Raw genomic sequence first — 16,723 nt, 5'->3', positions numbered from 1 at the left:
GCAAACCAACTTTTCATGCCCTCAAATAAAATAAAATATGTAAATTTATTTTGATATTAACTAAATTGTTTTCCTGCAGGTTGCTGCTCCAAGATAGCCAAAATGTGGAAGCACTGAGAATGCAGGCACTCTACTATGTGTGTAGGGAGGGGGATATAGAGAAGGTAAGTGGCATTGTATTATTAAAGTTTCCTATATTAAAAAATATATTTCATTACACATACACACACATACACACACATGTGTGCATGTGCATATACATTAAGGCCTTGAAGTTCTCTTTTAGAATATACGTCATGGTAGTTTTTAGTTGATTACTAGACTTTACCTTAACAAAGAGGTCAGCTTCTGAAATCTATTGGTAAAGCAAAAATACTATACAGTTAATATTACCCTTGAAAATCCCTTAAATCATTAATTATAGTATATATGGCTTTCTGTATGAAACTCCTGTGTAGTAATATATATGATTAATGTAACTAGATATGTAATGTAACTATTGATACTAGATATGAAAAAGTATGTATGCAAAATGTAATTTATAGTATATTTACAATTTAACTGAATTTGCAAAAATTAAATGGGCTTGGGATAAAATCCCATTGTACCTTATAATAAAGCACATCTGTTTCTGTAGTAGTGAACACGTTGACTGTAGGTTGGATCATGGAGTGCCAAACTCTAATCTGAAGGAAATAATATTAGTATAACATGTAGTAGATTTGCATTGTGTTTAGTGTGGTTAAATTGGTTAATGTGACAGTGCCTGATAGATACTTCAGTAAATACTAGGAGTATCTTAGTAGGGGTAAATCTTCAGTAAATTTTCCAGGCATTGAAATTACTTATACTAAGTACCGTAATGATTTTTCTAGTCTAGAAAATATTTTGAATATAAACCAGTCGGTATAGACAATTGAAGGGCTGATCTCGTATACTTGTAAATACATTATCATTCGTATCTCATTTGTGTCATGAATTAACTATTGAAGGCGGAGCTGGGCAAGTACAGTTAATGGAATATTATGGGTGTCTTTGCCTATCCAAAGGCAAAGTAGAGTAGAATTCCATTCAATAACAAGTATTAAAGAAACACATTCTAAAACACATTTATAATTATTGAGTTTGTTAGAATCTTAAATATGTTTTATAACATATAATCATCCATTGGATGAGGAGGAATTTTTAAAAGCAAAGGTCTTTTAAAAGACTAGTAGGGTTATGCGTTGTTAGTGTATATGTGCATGTATTATGTTGTTTTTACTTAATATATTTTAAAGTTAATAGCAGTTCCTTTTGTTTTAGGCTTCCACCAAGCTGGAAAACTTGGGAAATGCATTGGATGCCATGGAACCACAGAATGCTCAACTTTTCTATAACATTACACTCGCCTTCAGCAGAACTGTGAGAGTGCCTACCCTGTACCAGAGCTCTGTTATCTATAGTAGAGGACAAAAAATAAGTGGAAAAGGTGGAAGCAGGGAAGAGCATATGGCCTAGAGTGCAAATATATATTTAAATATATGATATACTCCTAGGAAAGGCAGTTTAGAGGAGGTGTGGTTTCCAACTATAAGAAGCCCTGATGGAGGCTTCATGGAGGAAATGCCACTTATTGATCTTTTAAGCATAGCGAAGTGCCTTCCAGACAAAGGAAATAGAAGGTGGTTTATTTTCATCAGAGCATAAGATTTATGACCAGGATTGCTCTTAGCTTTTGCTTTTTAAAACCATTTTTAAAAAGTTTTAAAGTGTATAAAAGACTGTTTTGGTGGAGGAAATGGTTGGTATCTTATTTTTTTAAAAACAACAGGAAAGAAATGTTTTTATTATAAGCTCCCAGTAAAAGAAAGGTAATCAAGAATGAAATAGAAAAATACAGTAGAATCTTGAAATCAATACAAGGAATGAGACTATTGAAAAGTTCATTAAACTAAGAAGGTTAAAATAATTAGCAAGCATAAAGTTGAAAGAACAAAAGGATATTAATTGTTAAATGACATGAATATACTGAATTTTCTTATTTAAAAACAAAGATAATCAGATTGTGTAAACTTTAGAGGAAGAAAATTCCCTGTTACAACGAAAGTTTGAATTAAGGAGGTATTTACCTTTTTTGCTTACCGTAGTGCTAGACACATTATTCCAATTAGTTTTTTACTAAGCTTATAAAATTATATAAGTTCAAACATTTGAATAAATATTTTACTCTTAAAGTTTGTCTTGAAAAATTATGTACTTATTCTAACAACACTGCTATTTCTTGAAATTTTTTTCAAGAAGATTCTAAGGCATGAGCTTTTAAAATATTCTCACTGATGGCATAGCTAGTGTTTAGGGGGAAAACAGATCCTAGTCCTAATTTTTTATTCAATAAGAAAAATACATATTATACACACACACACACATACACACGTAACCATAAAATAATGGTTTTCTTGTTTCATCTGTAAAACAGTCGTGAGACAGCTTGGAAAAGGAGTTCAAAAAAATATGTTTTTGCAGTGACATCATTAGAAGTGTACTTTTCATACTAGTTATTTTGTAAAAGCATTATATTCATTAGGATATATAAGTTCTGATAGAATATAAACTCTTTCTTGATGCATTGTCTAGATAATAGGAATGTTTTATTTTTCCTTAATTATTAATTTTTTTTCTTTTTCATCACTCCTGTAAAGTACAAATAATATATATATTTAGAAAAAATAATCCTTCAGTCTCAGTAGAAATGTTAGACTTTGAAATCTTACATCATTTTTTTTTCTTTTTAGTGTGGACGTAGTCAACTCATTCTTCAAAAAATTCAAACGTTACTTGAGAGAGCTTTCAGTTTAAACCCTCAGCAATCAGAATTTGCTACAGAACTTGGATACCAAATGATTTTACAAGGAAGAGTTAAAGAGGCACTGAAGTGGTATAAGACCGCCATGACAATTGATGAGACTAGTGTGTCTGCCCTAGTTGGTATGACAACTGTTTTCGTAAATATTTGTAATATAGATACAAGTAGCAATTGCTTTTAACTTGCCATTAGAGAAGAACACATGGATTTTGTGGTTTTCTAAACTTAAATTGTTCTCTACTACCCACACTTGAAAAAGTCATGTCTTTAAAAATAAAATTTTTAATTCACAAATAATATCTTGAGAGAATAGATTTTTATAACGTGGTTCCTATAAATTATGAATTCTTCAGTAAATGATTTTATAAGGTCCAAGGCTACCTATTTTATTTTCTTTCACTCTTTTCATTTTATTTCTCTCTGTTGTTTTTAATCTAAAACGTTAAAGTGTTGTGATGGGGGAAAACGTGTTTTATGAATGTTGTTATGTTAGCTTGAAGAGTGCATCCCTGAATTGGTGTGGACTTTGACTGTCTTTCTGCTGTTTGATTTTAGGATTTATCCAATGTCAGTTGATGGAAGGGCAATTACAGGATGCAGATCAGCAGCTAGAATTTTTAAATGAAATCCAGCTGTCCATTGGAAAATCTGCGGTACAGTATTTTATTTTATCAGATGGTAGATGCTAGCTGTTTATAAAATATGAAATTATTAATCAGTCTTATTGTTTTATAATGGCTGTAAAGCACTAGTGTACACTAATTTTAATATATAATTGCATTTATTAATTTACCTCCATTCAAAACTAAACTTTATTCTTCTGAATGATTCTAAAAGTCTATTCAAGCTAATACTTGAGTTTGAACAAATAATTGCATATCAGTAGCACATTATATGCATTTGAAATCTAAGTGGAAATAAATGGCTTTATAACTAAATGGAATAATTTATGAAAACTACTTATTTTCTAGGAATTAATCTATTTACATGCAGTTCTTGCCATGAAGAAAAATAAACGACAAGAAGAAGTTATTAATTTGTTAAATGATGTCCTGGACACTCACTTTTCACAATTAGAAGGTTTGCCTCTTGGCATACAGTATTTTGAAAAGCTCAATCCTGATTTCTTGTTAGAAATTGTTATGGAATATCTGAGCTTCTGTCCAATGCAGGTAAGTAATTATGGGACTTACTTTCAAGGATGCATTTTCCTGATGTTTTATGAAAGAACTTAAAAGTTTTCTTTGCTGCGTTAGACTGTATCGGCATCTTAAAATGGTAGTATTTGTATCTATGTTGGTTGAAATCACTTTTAATCAGACTGTTTTTAGTAATGACTGCTGTCAACTACTGAAAGTATTGGTTTGCAAATATTCATTTGTATTTCATAAAATCTTAAAATCTTCAGTTTAAAGAAATATTAAAAGTCATCTAATTCAGACACCTACTTACATTTGCTTCCAGTCTGTAACATCACTGTCAAGTGCCTATCCCATGTCTGGACACACTAAAATGAAGTTCTTGTCATATAACTAGGATTGTTAGCCTGTGTTTCCTGTGTTAAGTCAAACTCTGATTTTGGGTTAAAAAAAAGGACCATTTACTGGTCCTCCTTCTGCTCCCTAGATTGACATAGGGCAAGTCCAGTAACTTAGAACAAGGATCATTCCTCATTCATTAAACAGACCTTCAGATATTGGCAATTAGTTTTCATGTTCCTCTAAACAACTCCAGGTTTCCAGCCATTTATGTTTTAAATGAAATAGTTTTGAGGATTCTGTGTGTGAATCTGATGATATTCTTTATTTTTTCTGTGCCTCTCATTAAGTTTACTATTCCAAATGTGGATTTGACCTGCAAGAACTAGAGTAGACCTTTTCCTCCCTTATTCTGGAAGTCCATCCAACTTAAATCACATTACATTAATGACCTCTATTGAATTAACAGTTACTTAAAGACTTTCAGTCTCTTACTTGTTGTACCTTTGGACTCAAATGTAGGACTCTATGTTTATTCCTATGAAATTTTATCTTTTCAGATTCATCTCATAATTCCATGTTATCATGTTCCTGTGGATCATGATTGTCACCTCTTTTAGATGGATCTTTATTGTCATCTGTCATTTGCTTTATCTATCTCTGAGATAACTATTACTATAATGTTCTTTTCCAAGCATTAACAGTTTTGAGTAGAATTGAAGATGAAACCCTATGTTGTACTACCAGAAATTTCTTTCCAAATTGATGTGGATTTATTAGTCAGCACTCTTATTACAGATAGTAAGCAGATACAGACATTCAGCTCACATTCAGCACAGGGATATCAGAGCAGGCACTATCAAGCGTTCCATTGCTGAAAGCAAACTTCTTAGCATTCTTCCTAATCTGCAGCTTCAGTAACTGTGTTAACATGGGAAATAAGGAAAATGACCTTCCCTTAGGGAACCCATACAGCCTTTTCTATTATCATGTCCTTTTTTAGGCTTTCATTACTATGTATTTTTTAAACTTAAACCCTCATAGAATTGTACCTGGGATTGACCTCAGACTCCCCAATCATAATCCACTTTCCCTTGCTTGGAAGTTGGAATACATTTTTTTCAGTATTAATCTGGTATTCAGGATTCATTCTACAAATGTTTATAGAGTACCTAGCACTCTACTTAGAGCTGGGGAAATACCCATGTAAAACAAACTACATTCCTTTCCCCTGAGGCATGTATTCCAACAGGAGGAGACAGATAATATAATTAAGTCAATTGTATACTATGTTTAGAAAATGACAAGAGAAAATAATAGAGCATAGTGGGGTGATGGTGATTTTAGATACAGTGGTCAGGATAGGCCTTATGAAGAGGGTAAGAGCTGAACAAAGACTTGAAAATAGGATATATATATTTTTATATATATATATAAAACTACTAGGATATATATATATATATATATATACACACACACATTTATATATATATATATATATATATATACACACACACACGTGGGAGTTTATATATATACTCCATATATACATATGGGAGTTTATTAAAGAATATTAACTCACATGATCACAATGTCCCACAATAGGCTGTCTGTAAGCCAAGGAGCAAAGAAGCCAGTCCAAGTCCCAAAGCTGAAGAACTTGGAGTCCAATGTTCAAGGGCAGGAAGCATCCAGCATGGGAGAAAAATGTAGACTGGGAGGCTAAGCCTGTCTAGTCTTTTGACATTTTTCTCCCTGCTTTATATTCCAGCCATGCTGGCAGCTGATTAGACAGTGCCCACCCAAATTAAGGGTGGGTCTGCCTTTCTCAGCCTATTGACTCAAACGTTAATCTCCTTTGGCAACATCCTCACAGACACACCCAGGATCAAGACTTTGCATCCTTCAGTACAATCAAGTTGACAGTATTAACCATCACAGAACATGTGAAAATATGGTAGAGTGTTTCAGACAATGGGAGCAGCTGGTGCAGAAGCCCAAAGGGACACGAGGAGACAAATGTGGCCTGGGGCAGGGTGAGGAGGAGGAGAGTAGTCAGAGATGAGGTCATCCCACAGGAGACCAGCCCAGATAGGGCTGTAGCAGTTCTTATAACTCCTTTGGCTTTAATTCTGAATACAATGGGGTACAATGGGGAGTCACCAAAAGGCTTCCAGCATGATCCAAGTCAACATTCTAACTCAATGTTTTAATGGATTTCTCTATCAGATGTGCTGAGAATAAACTGTAGATAGAACAAGAAATAATGCATTAAGTGGTAGTTGGGTCTCTAGTTCAAATAGACATCCTGTTTTCCTTTACCAGTAAATTCTGTTTTCCTTTACCAGCATGATAGAAAGTAATCAGCATACGTGATACTGTTTTCATAGGGAAATATCAGAAAGGCAGAATTGTTTCTTTAGCTCTGTTCCTACTTCTTTGACCGTTTCATAGACATAATTTTGTTTAGAATTTTAATTGAACAAACGATATCTTAAAGATTGTCTGCATAACTATTTTTCCTATGATTGCACATTGAAATTGTTTGCAGTAAAAATGATGGTTGTTCTCAATAACTCATTCTTAGCAGGTGACAAAGAACATTATCATAACCTCACCATCATTTACACTTTCACTATTTTTACTTAGGCTGAAAAAAATAGATATTTTTAAACTATTTGCTCTGTATCTATTACTGTGCAAAGAAGCATAAAAATCTTACCTTCAAGACACATAAAAACCCTTAGGCCTATAAAAGAAGCAAAACTAAATATGAAACTACCAGTAGAACTGTATGGGTATTATACAGTGCTAAATTTTATTATATAGATTATATATGAATAATTTAAAGAAGTTGAAGTATTCTAGGCAATAATAGTCATATTCTGGTTATCTTTTTGAGCGTATATATTGTGTGTGTCAGCATAAGTAAGTTGTAGCACTTTCTTGCTGGTAATAATGGCTCATTATAGGAGTAATTTTCCGTAAGAGGGCACAGTCCAATTGAAGATATTTATGTGTCAGGGGGCGTGGGGTGGAGAGGATCATCCTTATATAAAGAAACAGCCTTAGTAAGGCAAAGCAGGAGGAATGAACATTTTATATTTAAATTCTGATATCACATTACTAAATTGTGATTGGGTGACCATTGGGTAAAGGTTGGTTGGGTAGACAGCCATTATAAGAATAAGAAACAGTGAAAAGAATAAAGCAGTGTTCTAGTATCACTTTAATTATCATACTCATTATTAATTGAAAGGAAAACTTTGAGGGTCTAAAACATGCCGGGATGAAGAGTGGGGAATGTAAAGGTATGAGACATTTAGTTTAGCATAGTGAGTGTTCTACCTTCTGTTTACCACTGGGGGAAATCTGAATTCTTTAAAAACTGGTTTACAATACTCTAGGGAATAATGAAAGTAATTCAGTTGAGCAAATCACAAGGCAGATCTAGAATTCGAACACTTACTGCCTTGACTCTGTCAGTTCTAGCAAGAAACTCTACCTCTCAGTTATCTTTCCTTTAACAGATATATTTCTCTGATAAAACTTTTGAGTAGATATACCCACTTGATATGTTATCCATTTAGTAATTGTATAATAGTTTCATAATTATTTTGCTGAGCAAGAGCCATTATTTGCATTGTCTGTTCATAGATCCCAGGGAAATAAATTAGTATTAGTTAAGTCATAATAAAGGTATTACAAAATAAGTGAAATCAAAGAAATTTTAGAAAAATGTATATAGCTTGGTTAGTTATACTAAAATTAATATGTTTATTTTTAGCTAAATATTATTTTTACACTTATAAAATGATCTGCTGATTTGTTTTGTTTAGCCTGCAAGTCCTGGGCAACCTCTTTGTCCACTTCTCAGGCGTTGTGTCTCAGTCCTGGAGACTGTAGTAAGAACTGTTCCAGGTCTTCTGCAAACTGTCTTCCTAATAGCAAAAGTGAAATATTTGTCAGGTAGAGTATACCTTGAAAACTTTTAACCTTTTTATTCTGATGTTGATAAAAACAAGCATAAATAAATTAAGCACTCTGTATATATAGAGAATAGTCACATAAAATGTACATTTTGTATATGCATAGATAAGTAATTTTAATCCAAAATAGAATTGCATCACTTACTATTTAATCCTTTAAAAATTACTATAAACTTGTGTGGCTTAAGCGAATTGCTGGGAAAATGCAATTATACCACTTTAAAAAAAAAGTCTGTCAGAAATTACTGGAGACTAGCAATAAGAATTTACAGTCATTAATGCATGGTTGTGTTCTTACTGGTATAACCAAATGCAACATTTGCCAGATTTCAGGCCCTAATGAAAAGTACTGAGTAATTCCTGTTTAGTTTCTGTGAATAGTTATGGATAGCTTAAAATAAAAACAACTCAGTTATAACCTTAGTTTTCTAAGGCACAGACAAATGCCTGACTTTACACATAAAAATAGACTATCATGGCTGGGTGCGGTGGCTCACGCCTGTAATCCCAACACACTGGGAGGCCAAAGTGAGCAGATTACTTGAGCGTGCGAGTTCAAGACCAGCCTGGGCAACATGGACAAACCTCATCTCTACAAAAAAATACAAAAATTAGCTGGGCTTGGTGGCATGTGCCTGTAGTCCCAGCTACTCAGGAGACTGAAGTGGGAGGATCACCTGAGCCCAGGGAGGTTGAGGCTGCATTGAGCCAGGATCACGCCACTGCACTCGAGCGTCAGCGATGGGAGTGAGACCCTGTCTCATTAAAAAAAAAAAAAAAAAAAAAAAACAACCAGCTGGGTGTGGTGGCTCACACCTGTAATCCCAGCACTTTGGGAGGCCCAGACTGGTGGATCACGAGGTCAGGAGATCGAGACCATCCTGCCTAACATGGTGAAACCCCGTCTCTACTAAAAACACAAAAAATTAGCCAGGCATGGTGGCAGGCGCCTATAGTCCCAGCTACTCGGGAGGCTGAGGCAGAAGAATGGCGTGAACCCGGGAGGTGGAGCTTGCAGTGAGCAGATCGTGCCACTGCACTCCAGCCTGGGTGACAGAGGGAGACTCTGTCTCGAAAAAAAAAAAAAAAAAAAAAAAGGACCATCATATTATGCTTGTCTGTATGTACCTTTGCCAACTGAATGCTATAAAAGTAAATAACGATTGTAAAACTGTTAAGAGCAGAAACCAACTTAAAGGTATTTTCATGAATAGTTATTTCCTGTAATATAATGGAGTGATGAGATTGTCTTTACTGCTTCTTTGGACCTCTGTTTTCTTTATTTTTTTTATTTTTTATTTCAATTTTTTATTTGCATTGGGTACAAATAGTTTTTGGATACATGGATGAATTGTATAGTGCTGAAGTCTCGAATTTTAGTGCACCATCACGTGAGTAGTGTACATTGTACCCAATATGAAGCTTTCTATCCCACACCCTCTTCCCATCCTCCCTCTTCTAAGTCTCCAAAGTCCACTATATCACTCTGTTTGCCTTTATACCCATAGCTTAGCTACTACTTACAAGTGAGAACATACAGTATTTGGTTTTCCATTCCTCAGTTACCTCATTTAGATTAATGGCCTCCAGTTCCATCCAGGTTGCTATAAAACACATTATTTCATTATTTTTTTACAGCTGAGTAGTGTTCTGTGGTGTACATAGACCACATTTTATTTGTCCACTCATCGGTTGATGGACACTTATGTTGGTTCCATATCTTTGCAATTATGAATTGTACTGCAAGAAACATACACATGCAGGTGACTTTTTGATATAATGACTTCTTTTCCTTTGGGTAGATATCCAGTAGTGGGATTTCTGGATTGAATGGTAAATCTACTTTTAATTCTTTGAGAAATCTTCATACTATTTTCCAAAGAGGTTGTACTAATTTACATTCTCACTAGCAATGTATAAGTGTTCCCTTTGAACACATCCATGCCAACGTCTTTTTTTTGACTTTTTAATAGTGGCTATTCTGGCTGTGGTAAGGTGGTGCCTAACTATAGTTTTAATTTACATTTCCCTGACGATCAGTGACGTTGAGCATTTTTTAAAAATGTTTATGGGCCATTTGTATATCTTCTTTAGATAAATGTCTATTCATGTCATTTGCTCACTTTTTAATGGGATTTTTTTTTTCTTGATGATTTGTTTGGATTCCTTATAGATTGTGGAAATTATGGACTTCTGTTTTAACTGTTAAAAAAATTTAGATGATGTCAGAGGGTTGTTTTACCTCTAAAATATTTCAATTGTAAGAAGTGACACTAATACTTTCTGATTGAATTGTACTATTAAGCCACATGATATTTCAGCTTTTCTCCTCATTGGAAGGGGTACCACCTACTAAATAATTAGATTGGGACTTTGATTCCTATAATTTATTAAGTATTTATATTGTGAAAATTCATATAAGTCACAATCTAGTAATAATTGTTAAAGTCTCTAGTCATGAAAATTTCTTATATTAATCCCATTTTTAAGAATAACAGCCTACATAAGAATGATACAATGGACTTTGGGGACTCAGGGGAAAGGGTGGGAGAAGAGTGAGGGAGGGTTAAAAGACTATATACATTGGGTACAGTGCTTGGGTGATGAGTGCACCAGAATTTCAGAAATCACCACTAAATAACTTATTCATGTAACCAAACACCGCCTATTCCCCAAAAACCTATTGAAATAAAAAAAAGAATAAGAAAATTTCTAGTAACCAAAAAAAAAAAAAAAAGGAAGAGCAGCCTTAAGTCATGTGAGATACTGCTAGCATGTGTCTAAATAGCAGTATTTTTGCTAAATTTCCAACTGCAATGACTTCTGACACCAACTAGTTGGAGTTGGGCCAAACATCAAAGGTTAAGGGCACAGCCCTCCATAAAACTGCCCTGACTTCAGACACCAGCCACAGATTTGGGCACTCCTAAAGCCTCCTGTGCTTTTGACTAGCTGCAAATTTGGAGGTCCCTCAGTTTCATTAATTTACTAGAATGAATCACAGAATTCAAGAAAGCACTAGACTTAAAATTACAGTTTTATTATAGCAATAGGATACTAACCCAAATCAGCAACAGGGAGAGATGCACAGGGTGAGGTCTGGTAGGGTCCCAAATGTAAAGCTTCCGTTGTCCTCTCCCCATGGAGTCAGGAGACATCACCTTCCTGACATGTTGATGTGTGACAATCAGAGTATTAGCAACCAGGGAAGCTCACCAAGGTTTGGTGTCCCTAGCTTTTATTGGGATTTCATTAAGTAGGCATGGACTAAATCATTGGCCATATGATTGAATTCAATCTCCAGTCCCCCACCAACTGATAGTGTGGCTCTAGAGCACCAACCCTCTAATCACAGGGTTGGTCTTTCTGGCACAGCCAGATATTCCAAGTCATATCTTTAGCATAAACTATCTAGGGGCACACCATGAGTCTCTTCATTAGGATAAACTATCAGGGTCCATAATGAATAACACAGAAATCCCTAACATGAGGGAAATTTGAAGAGTTAGAGTCTCCTTCCAGGAACCCAAGACAAATGTCAGCCAAATGCTTTATTACACAGAATTCTGACAAAGACAGATACACAGGACTGAAATGTCTTTCAGTTTCACTCAAGGGAAATTGGACTGCTCTTAGAATGTGATGTTGGTGTTGATCTCTGGTGACATGGTCTATTTTCCTCAACAGTAATGACCCACTTCTCATTTTTAAATATTTAGTATCCTTTGAAATATTTTAAATATTTAGTATCCTACCCTACATATCCATCTCCTCACCCTTAAAAGAAGCAAAGATTCTCATTTCTGTTACTCATACAGTACTCATTTTCTTCAGTCTCTTAGTTGCAAACCCTAATTCTCTATGCACTTTCTCCTGTTAGTACAACCTATTTCTTCAAATTATCGCCTTAATGCTTCTCCTTCCTAAAAGAATTTTCACACAAATTTATTATGCCTAACTTTTCCTTTTTTGTACCTGTGCAGTTTTGAGTGTTGGATTGTATCACAATAAATAAAGGATCTAACATTGTTAATTGTGCTTGACGGTTGATTGCTAAACTTTGATGCCATGTTTAGTAAGTTATTATGCTATCTCAGCCAGCTAGTTTTCTATTAATCCTCCGTCTCTGAGAAGAACATTTTCAGTCTCAGTGTATGTCTATTACCAGTAAGTTAAGCCTTATTTTGTTCACTGAGGCATCTGGTGAGTTTGAGGGGCATAAATGAACAGAAAATCATTTAGGCTGTCTTCTTCCCGCATTCTCCTAGCAAGTTGAATGGGGAGTTAGCCTACTTACATCTTTTTAAGGCCCATTTATGAGGTGACTAAGTGCAGATCAGTGCAGGTTACATCATGAGAAACTTCTAAGACTTAGAATCAATGCAATGTTTTCCTCTGAAGAGCCTCCTCTTACCGCATCTATCAACCCAAGGTCAATTCCTCAATTCCTGTCACTTTAATCTTGATTATTTCCTTCTATTTTAAGACTCCCAGATATGTAACTGGCATTATTTCCGTTGGTATTTAAAGGTATTTTAAATCTATAACTCCTATTTCTGAATCTCTGAAGTATATCCTTAGGCCTTTTTTGTTATTTTATGTATAGTAGTAATATAATTTTTGACCAAGAATGATTACTAGACTAATATCCTCTTTGTTAACATAAGTGACACAACAAAATTCTAGCTATTTAAATGTTTTTGTTCTACATAATTTATTTTAATGAAATTATAAATAAAACCTTTTTTTGACAAGGAAAATAAAGATCCATTTATTGGCCTCTCAGTAACGCCAGTGCTTGGCCCTCATCCTTTCCTGCTTTCCCTGGCTTGTTCGTTAGGATCAAGGGCTTGCCTGACTTGCAGGTGTATTCATTCATGTAGACTAGAAGGAAGCCAACTAGTGCAGATGGAATTAAACCGTGGCCTATGAACAGCAAACTTTAAGTTTACAAACACTAGGGCTGTCCGTAAACTAAACACTCTTCTTCCTCTTCCCTCTCAGATCTCCATTTCTTAATCACTTGAATTATAACAATGCATTGTTTTTCTTATTAGGTGATATTGAAGCAGCTTTTAATAACCTTCAGCATTGCTTAGAACACAATCCCTCTTATGCCGATGCTCATCTGCTGCTAGCTCAGGTTTACTTGTCCCAAGAAAAAGTCAAATTGTGTTCTCAGTCTCTTGAACTTTGTCTGAGCTATGATTTTAAGGTAAGTATTCCAGACTGAAGTGGATAAGACATATCACCCTCCTTGAAAGCTTACATATTCAAGTATTTTGTGTTTTAGCCTGTAGTATTTTGCTAACAGTTGCATTTTTAATGGAAAAAAAATTGAACTCACAAGCTGTAGGAGGAAAAATTGAGGCAACTCAGGTATGGGTAAAAAACTATGTGGACTTGGTGACAAAAATCCTGAGGTTAATGTCTGGTCTTTCACTTCTCTCTGAGCCTCAGTTTTCTTTTCTGTAAAACTCATTTACTGATACTCTGCTGTTACAATGAGAATTAAATGCAATAATGAAGGTATATAAAAACGATGATCCTTATGTCAAATATTTTTATGTATAAAGATAATAATTGTCTGTTTATTTATTGGACCTTAGTTTTTAATAACTTCTTTTTAGATTCATTGTGAAAGAACATCTTGTCATTTTGAAAGTAATTTTGTGGTTTGAGGATATAAAAACAGTACATTTCTATCCAAGATATTATCTGTTACATCCAGTATCCCCTCAACGTTAGGGAAAATCCTAGGTTCAGTTGCTTCCTGAACTACCTCAAGTCATGGAGGAGCTCTGAAAGCTTTTGCTTTGCTTCACAGGGTCATGAACCCTGTTAAGGGAGAACCCTTCAGTGAATTAGAGAATCCTAATTAAGATTTGCAGAAGGCCGGGTGCGGTGGCTCACGCCTGTAATCCCAGCACTTTGGGAGGCCGAGGTGGGCAGATCACAAGGTCAGGAGATCGAGACCATCCTGGCTAACATGGTGAAAACCCGTCGCTACTAAAAATACAAAAAAAGTAGTCGGGTGTGGTGGCGGGCACCTATAGTCCCAGCTACTCGGGAGGCTGAGGCAGGAGAATGGCGTGAACCTGGGAGGCAGAGCTTGCAGTGAGCCGAGATCACGCCACTGCACTCCAGCCTGGGCGACGGAGCAAGACTCCATCTCAAAAAAAAAAAAAATTTGCAGAAAATATCACCTGCTTCTTATGAGAGTGGCTTTCAAGACTAGTGGTATGTCAGAGCCTCAGTGCTGGTGCCCCACCTCTACTGAGTCAAAATCTCTGAGGAAGGAGCACAAGCGTTGAGTCTCACATGAAGCTCAGTAAGCAAATGTGTAGGCTGCCTAAGGTTGAGAACCTCAGCATCAGGAGGATTATAGACTTCCTAATCGCTAGGTGGCTGCCATGTCACCTCATTCTGGGTCCTCTCCTTCCCTTTGACTTCTTTTTCCCACCTCATTTTTATCATTCTCTTATGTTTTCTGTATATACTGTTGATAGCCAACGTAAAGATGGAAGCTTCAGAACTACATATTTAGGAGTAGTGTCAAAGGGGAAGGTCAATGTTTGATTAAAATGTCCTGAAACTTTTAATCTTCAAATTAAAAAAAATAAAGGGGAGAAACAGTGTTTCTAGAAATCTAATAACTTCGTATCAGTCATAGAAGTGCCAGATAAAGAAATTCCTTTCCTGAAAATTTAAATAATGTCTTAGAATGTATTTGCTAGCCTTAGAAACCTTGTTTGCGCTTTCTCTTCTGTCACAGTAGAAATATGTAATCAACCTCTTTGTCATCTCAAAGGATGCAGGGAGAAGCAATTTTCCTGAATCCGATTTAATGTGATACATAATCAGAGGGTTAATAAGAGGGCAGAGATAGACCTCATGCATACAATCAAAGATGGACTGTTCTCAGTGATCTCATTATTTTAATGTTTGATGGATTGTAAATTATGTGTTGATGTTGTAAGCACTCCAAGGAAATATTATTAAATATTATTCTTCAGGTGAGAGACTATCCTTTATATCATTTGATAAAAGCTCAGTCACAAAAGAAAATGGGAGAAATAGCAGATGCAATTAAAACACTGCATATGGCAATGAGTTTACCAGGAATGAAAAGAATTGGAGCTTCCACAAAGTCAAAAGACAGAAAAACTGAAGTTGATACAAGCCATCGTTTATCGATCTTTCTTGAATTGATAGACGTTCACCGCTTAAATGGAGAGCAGGTAGGTCAAGTTTTAATTTAAGGGCTCAGATGTGAACTTTCTTATTCTAACATATATATTAGTAGAAAATGAAAAGCTGCCCAGGCATGGTGGCTCACACCTGTAATCCCAGCACTTTGGGAGGCCGAGGTGGATGGATCATCTGAGGTCAGGAGTTCGAGACCAGCCTGGCCAATATGGTGAAACCTTGTCTCTACTAAAAATACAAAAAAATTAGCTGGACATGGTAGTGCGCACCTGTAATTCCAGCTGCTCAGGAGGCTGAGGCAGGAGAATCGCTTGAACCTAGGAGGCAAAAGTTGCAGTGAGCCAAGATGACGCCACTGCACTCCATTCCAGGCTGGGTGACAGAACGAGACTCCATCTCAGAAAAAAAAAAAAGAAAAAAGATGAAAAGCTAAATGTATTCCCTTGACCAAGTGGTAAACTTTAGAAAAATTTATTTTTCATTACCTTGCACTAAAAATAAACTTCCTGTAAGCTCCTGAAAGTTAAACATAATTTGCTCCTGGTTGACCTTAAGTATCAGTGTGCTCATGTTGGCTACAATGGAACATAATAACATGATGTACAACTCTCTTGGTTACCGTGAATGTAATAATATAATGCAGTTAATAATCCTATGAATCTCTAAAAAGATTTATACACATATACACAAACACACATTTATGCACACTCCAGAACTACTGAAATAAAAAGAAAGTAGCAACCTGAAATTCTAGTAGATGAAGAAACAAAATACTTGATGAATACAGCTTTGGTAAACTCATAGGAATATTATAAAGTCAGATATTTTTAAAAATAATAGTATATACAATAAGATAGAAAGCAATTCTGGGAGAATTACAACTTTGTAGAAAATGAGGAACTCAAAGTCATTTGTATCCATTGTTTTAGGTTGCAGCACTTGCTAATCACTTATTTTTCATACTTGAATGAAAATTAAGAAGGCTGTATTTCTAAATATTTGCCAAATCACAAAGAATTTCCATTTATTTATTGTATTTTTTAGTGATAAGGTCTCACTCTGTCTCCTCAGCTGGCATCCAGTGATACAATCATAGCTCACTGCAACTTCAAACTCCTGGGTCCAAGAGATTTTACCATCTCAGCCTCTCAAGTAGCTGGGCCATGCCCAGCTAGTTTTTAAAATATTTTGTAGAGGATCTC

The 16,723-nt window shown here is 35.3% G+C and overlaps 1 protein-coding gene across 7 annotated transcripts in view; it reads left to right on the top strand.

Moving 5' to 3' along the window:
* Window positions 1-16,723, top strand: part of TTC21B (tetratricopeptide repeat domain 21B) — an 80,206-nt gene that overhangs the window by 21,242 nt on the left and 42,241 nt on the right. For all 7 annotated transcript variants that reach the window (XR_008501060.2, XR_008501059.2, XM_054478073.2 and 4 more), the window contains 8 exons: window positions 80-164; window positions 1,306-1,404; window positions 2,775-2,967; window positions 3,401-3,498; window positions 3,817-4,017; window positions 8,163-8,292; window positions 13,370-13,527; window positions 15,329-15,553. Coding sequence is in view for 5 of the 7 variants with exons in the window: in XM_054478073.2 (XP_054334048.1) it covers window positions 80-164; window positions 1,306-1,404; window positions 2,775-2,967; window positions 3,401-3,498; window positions 3,817-4,017; window positions 8,163-8,292; window positions 13,370-13,527; window positions 15,329-15,553 (1,189 nt within the window). In the remaining 2 variants the exon portion in view is untranslated. The remainder of the gene's footprint in view (window positions 1-79; window positions 165-1,305; window positions 1,405-2,774; window positions 2,968-3,400; window positions 3,499-3,816; window positions 4,018-8,162; window positions 8,293-13,369; window positions 13,528-15,328; window positions 15,554-16,723) is intronic.

Source organism: Pongo pygmaeus, chromosome 11 (assembly GCF_028885625.2).
Source record: "Pongo pygmaeus isolate AG05252 chromosome 11, NHGRI_mPonPyg2-v2.0_pri, whole genome shotgun sequence".
NCBI classification, from domain to species: Eukaryota; Metazoa; Chordata; class Mammalia; order Primates; family Hominidae; genus Pongo; species Pongo pygmaeus.
This window is presented reverse-complemented; position numbering and strand designations above follow the sequence as displayed.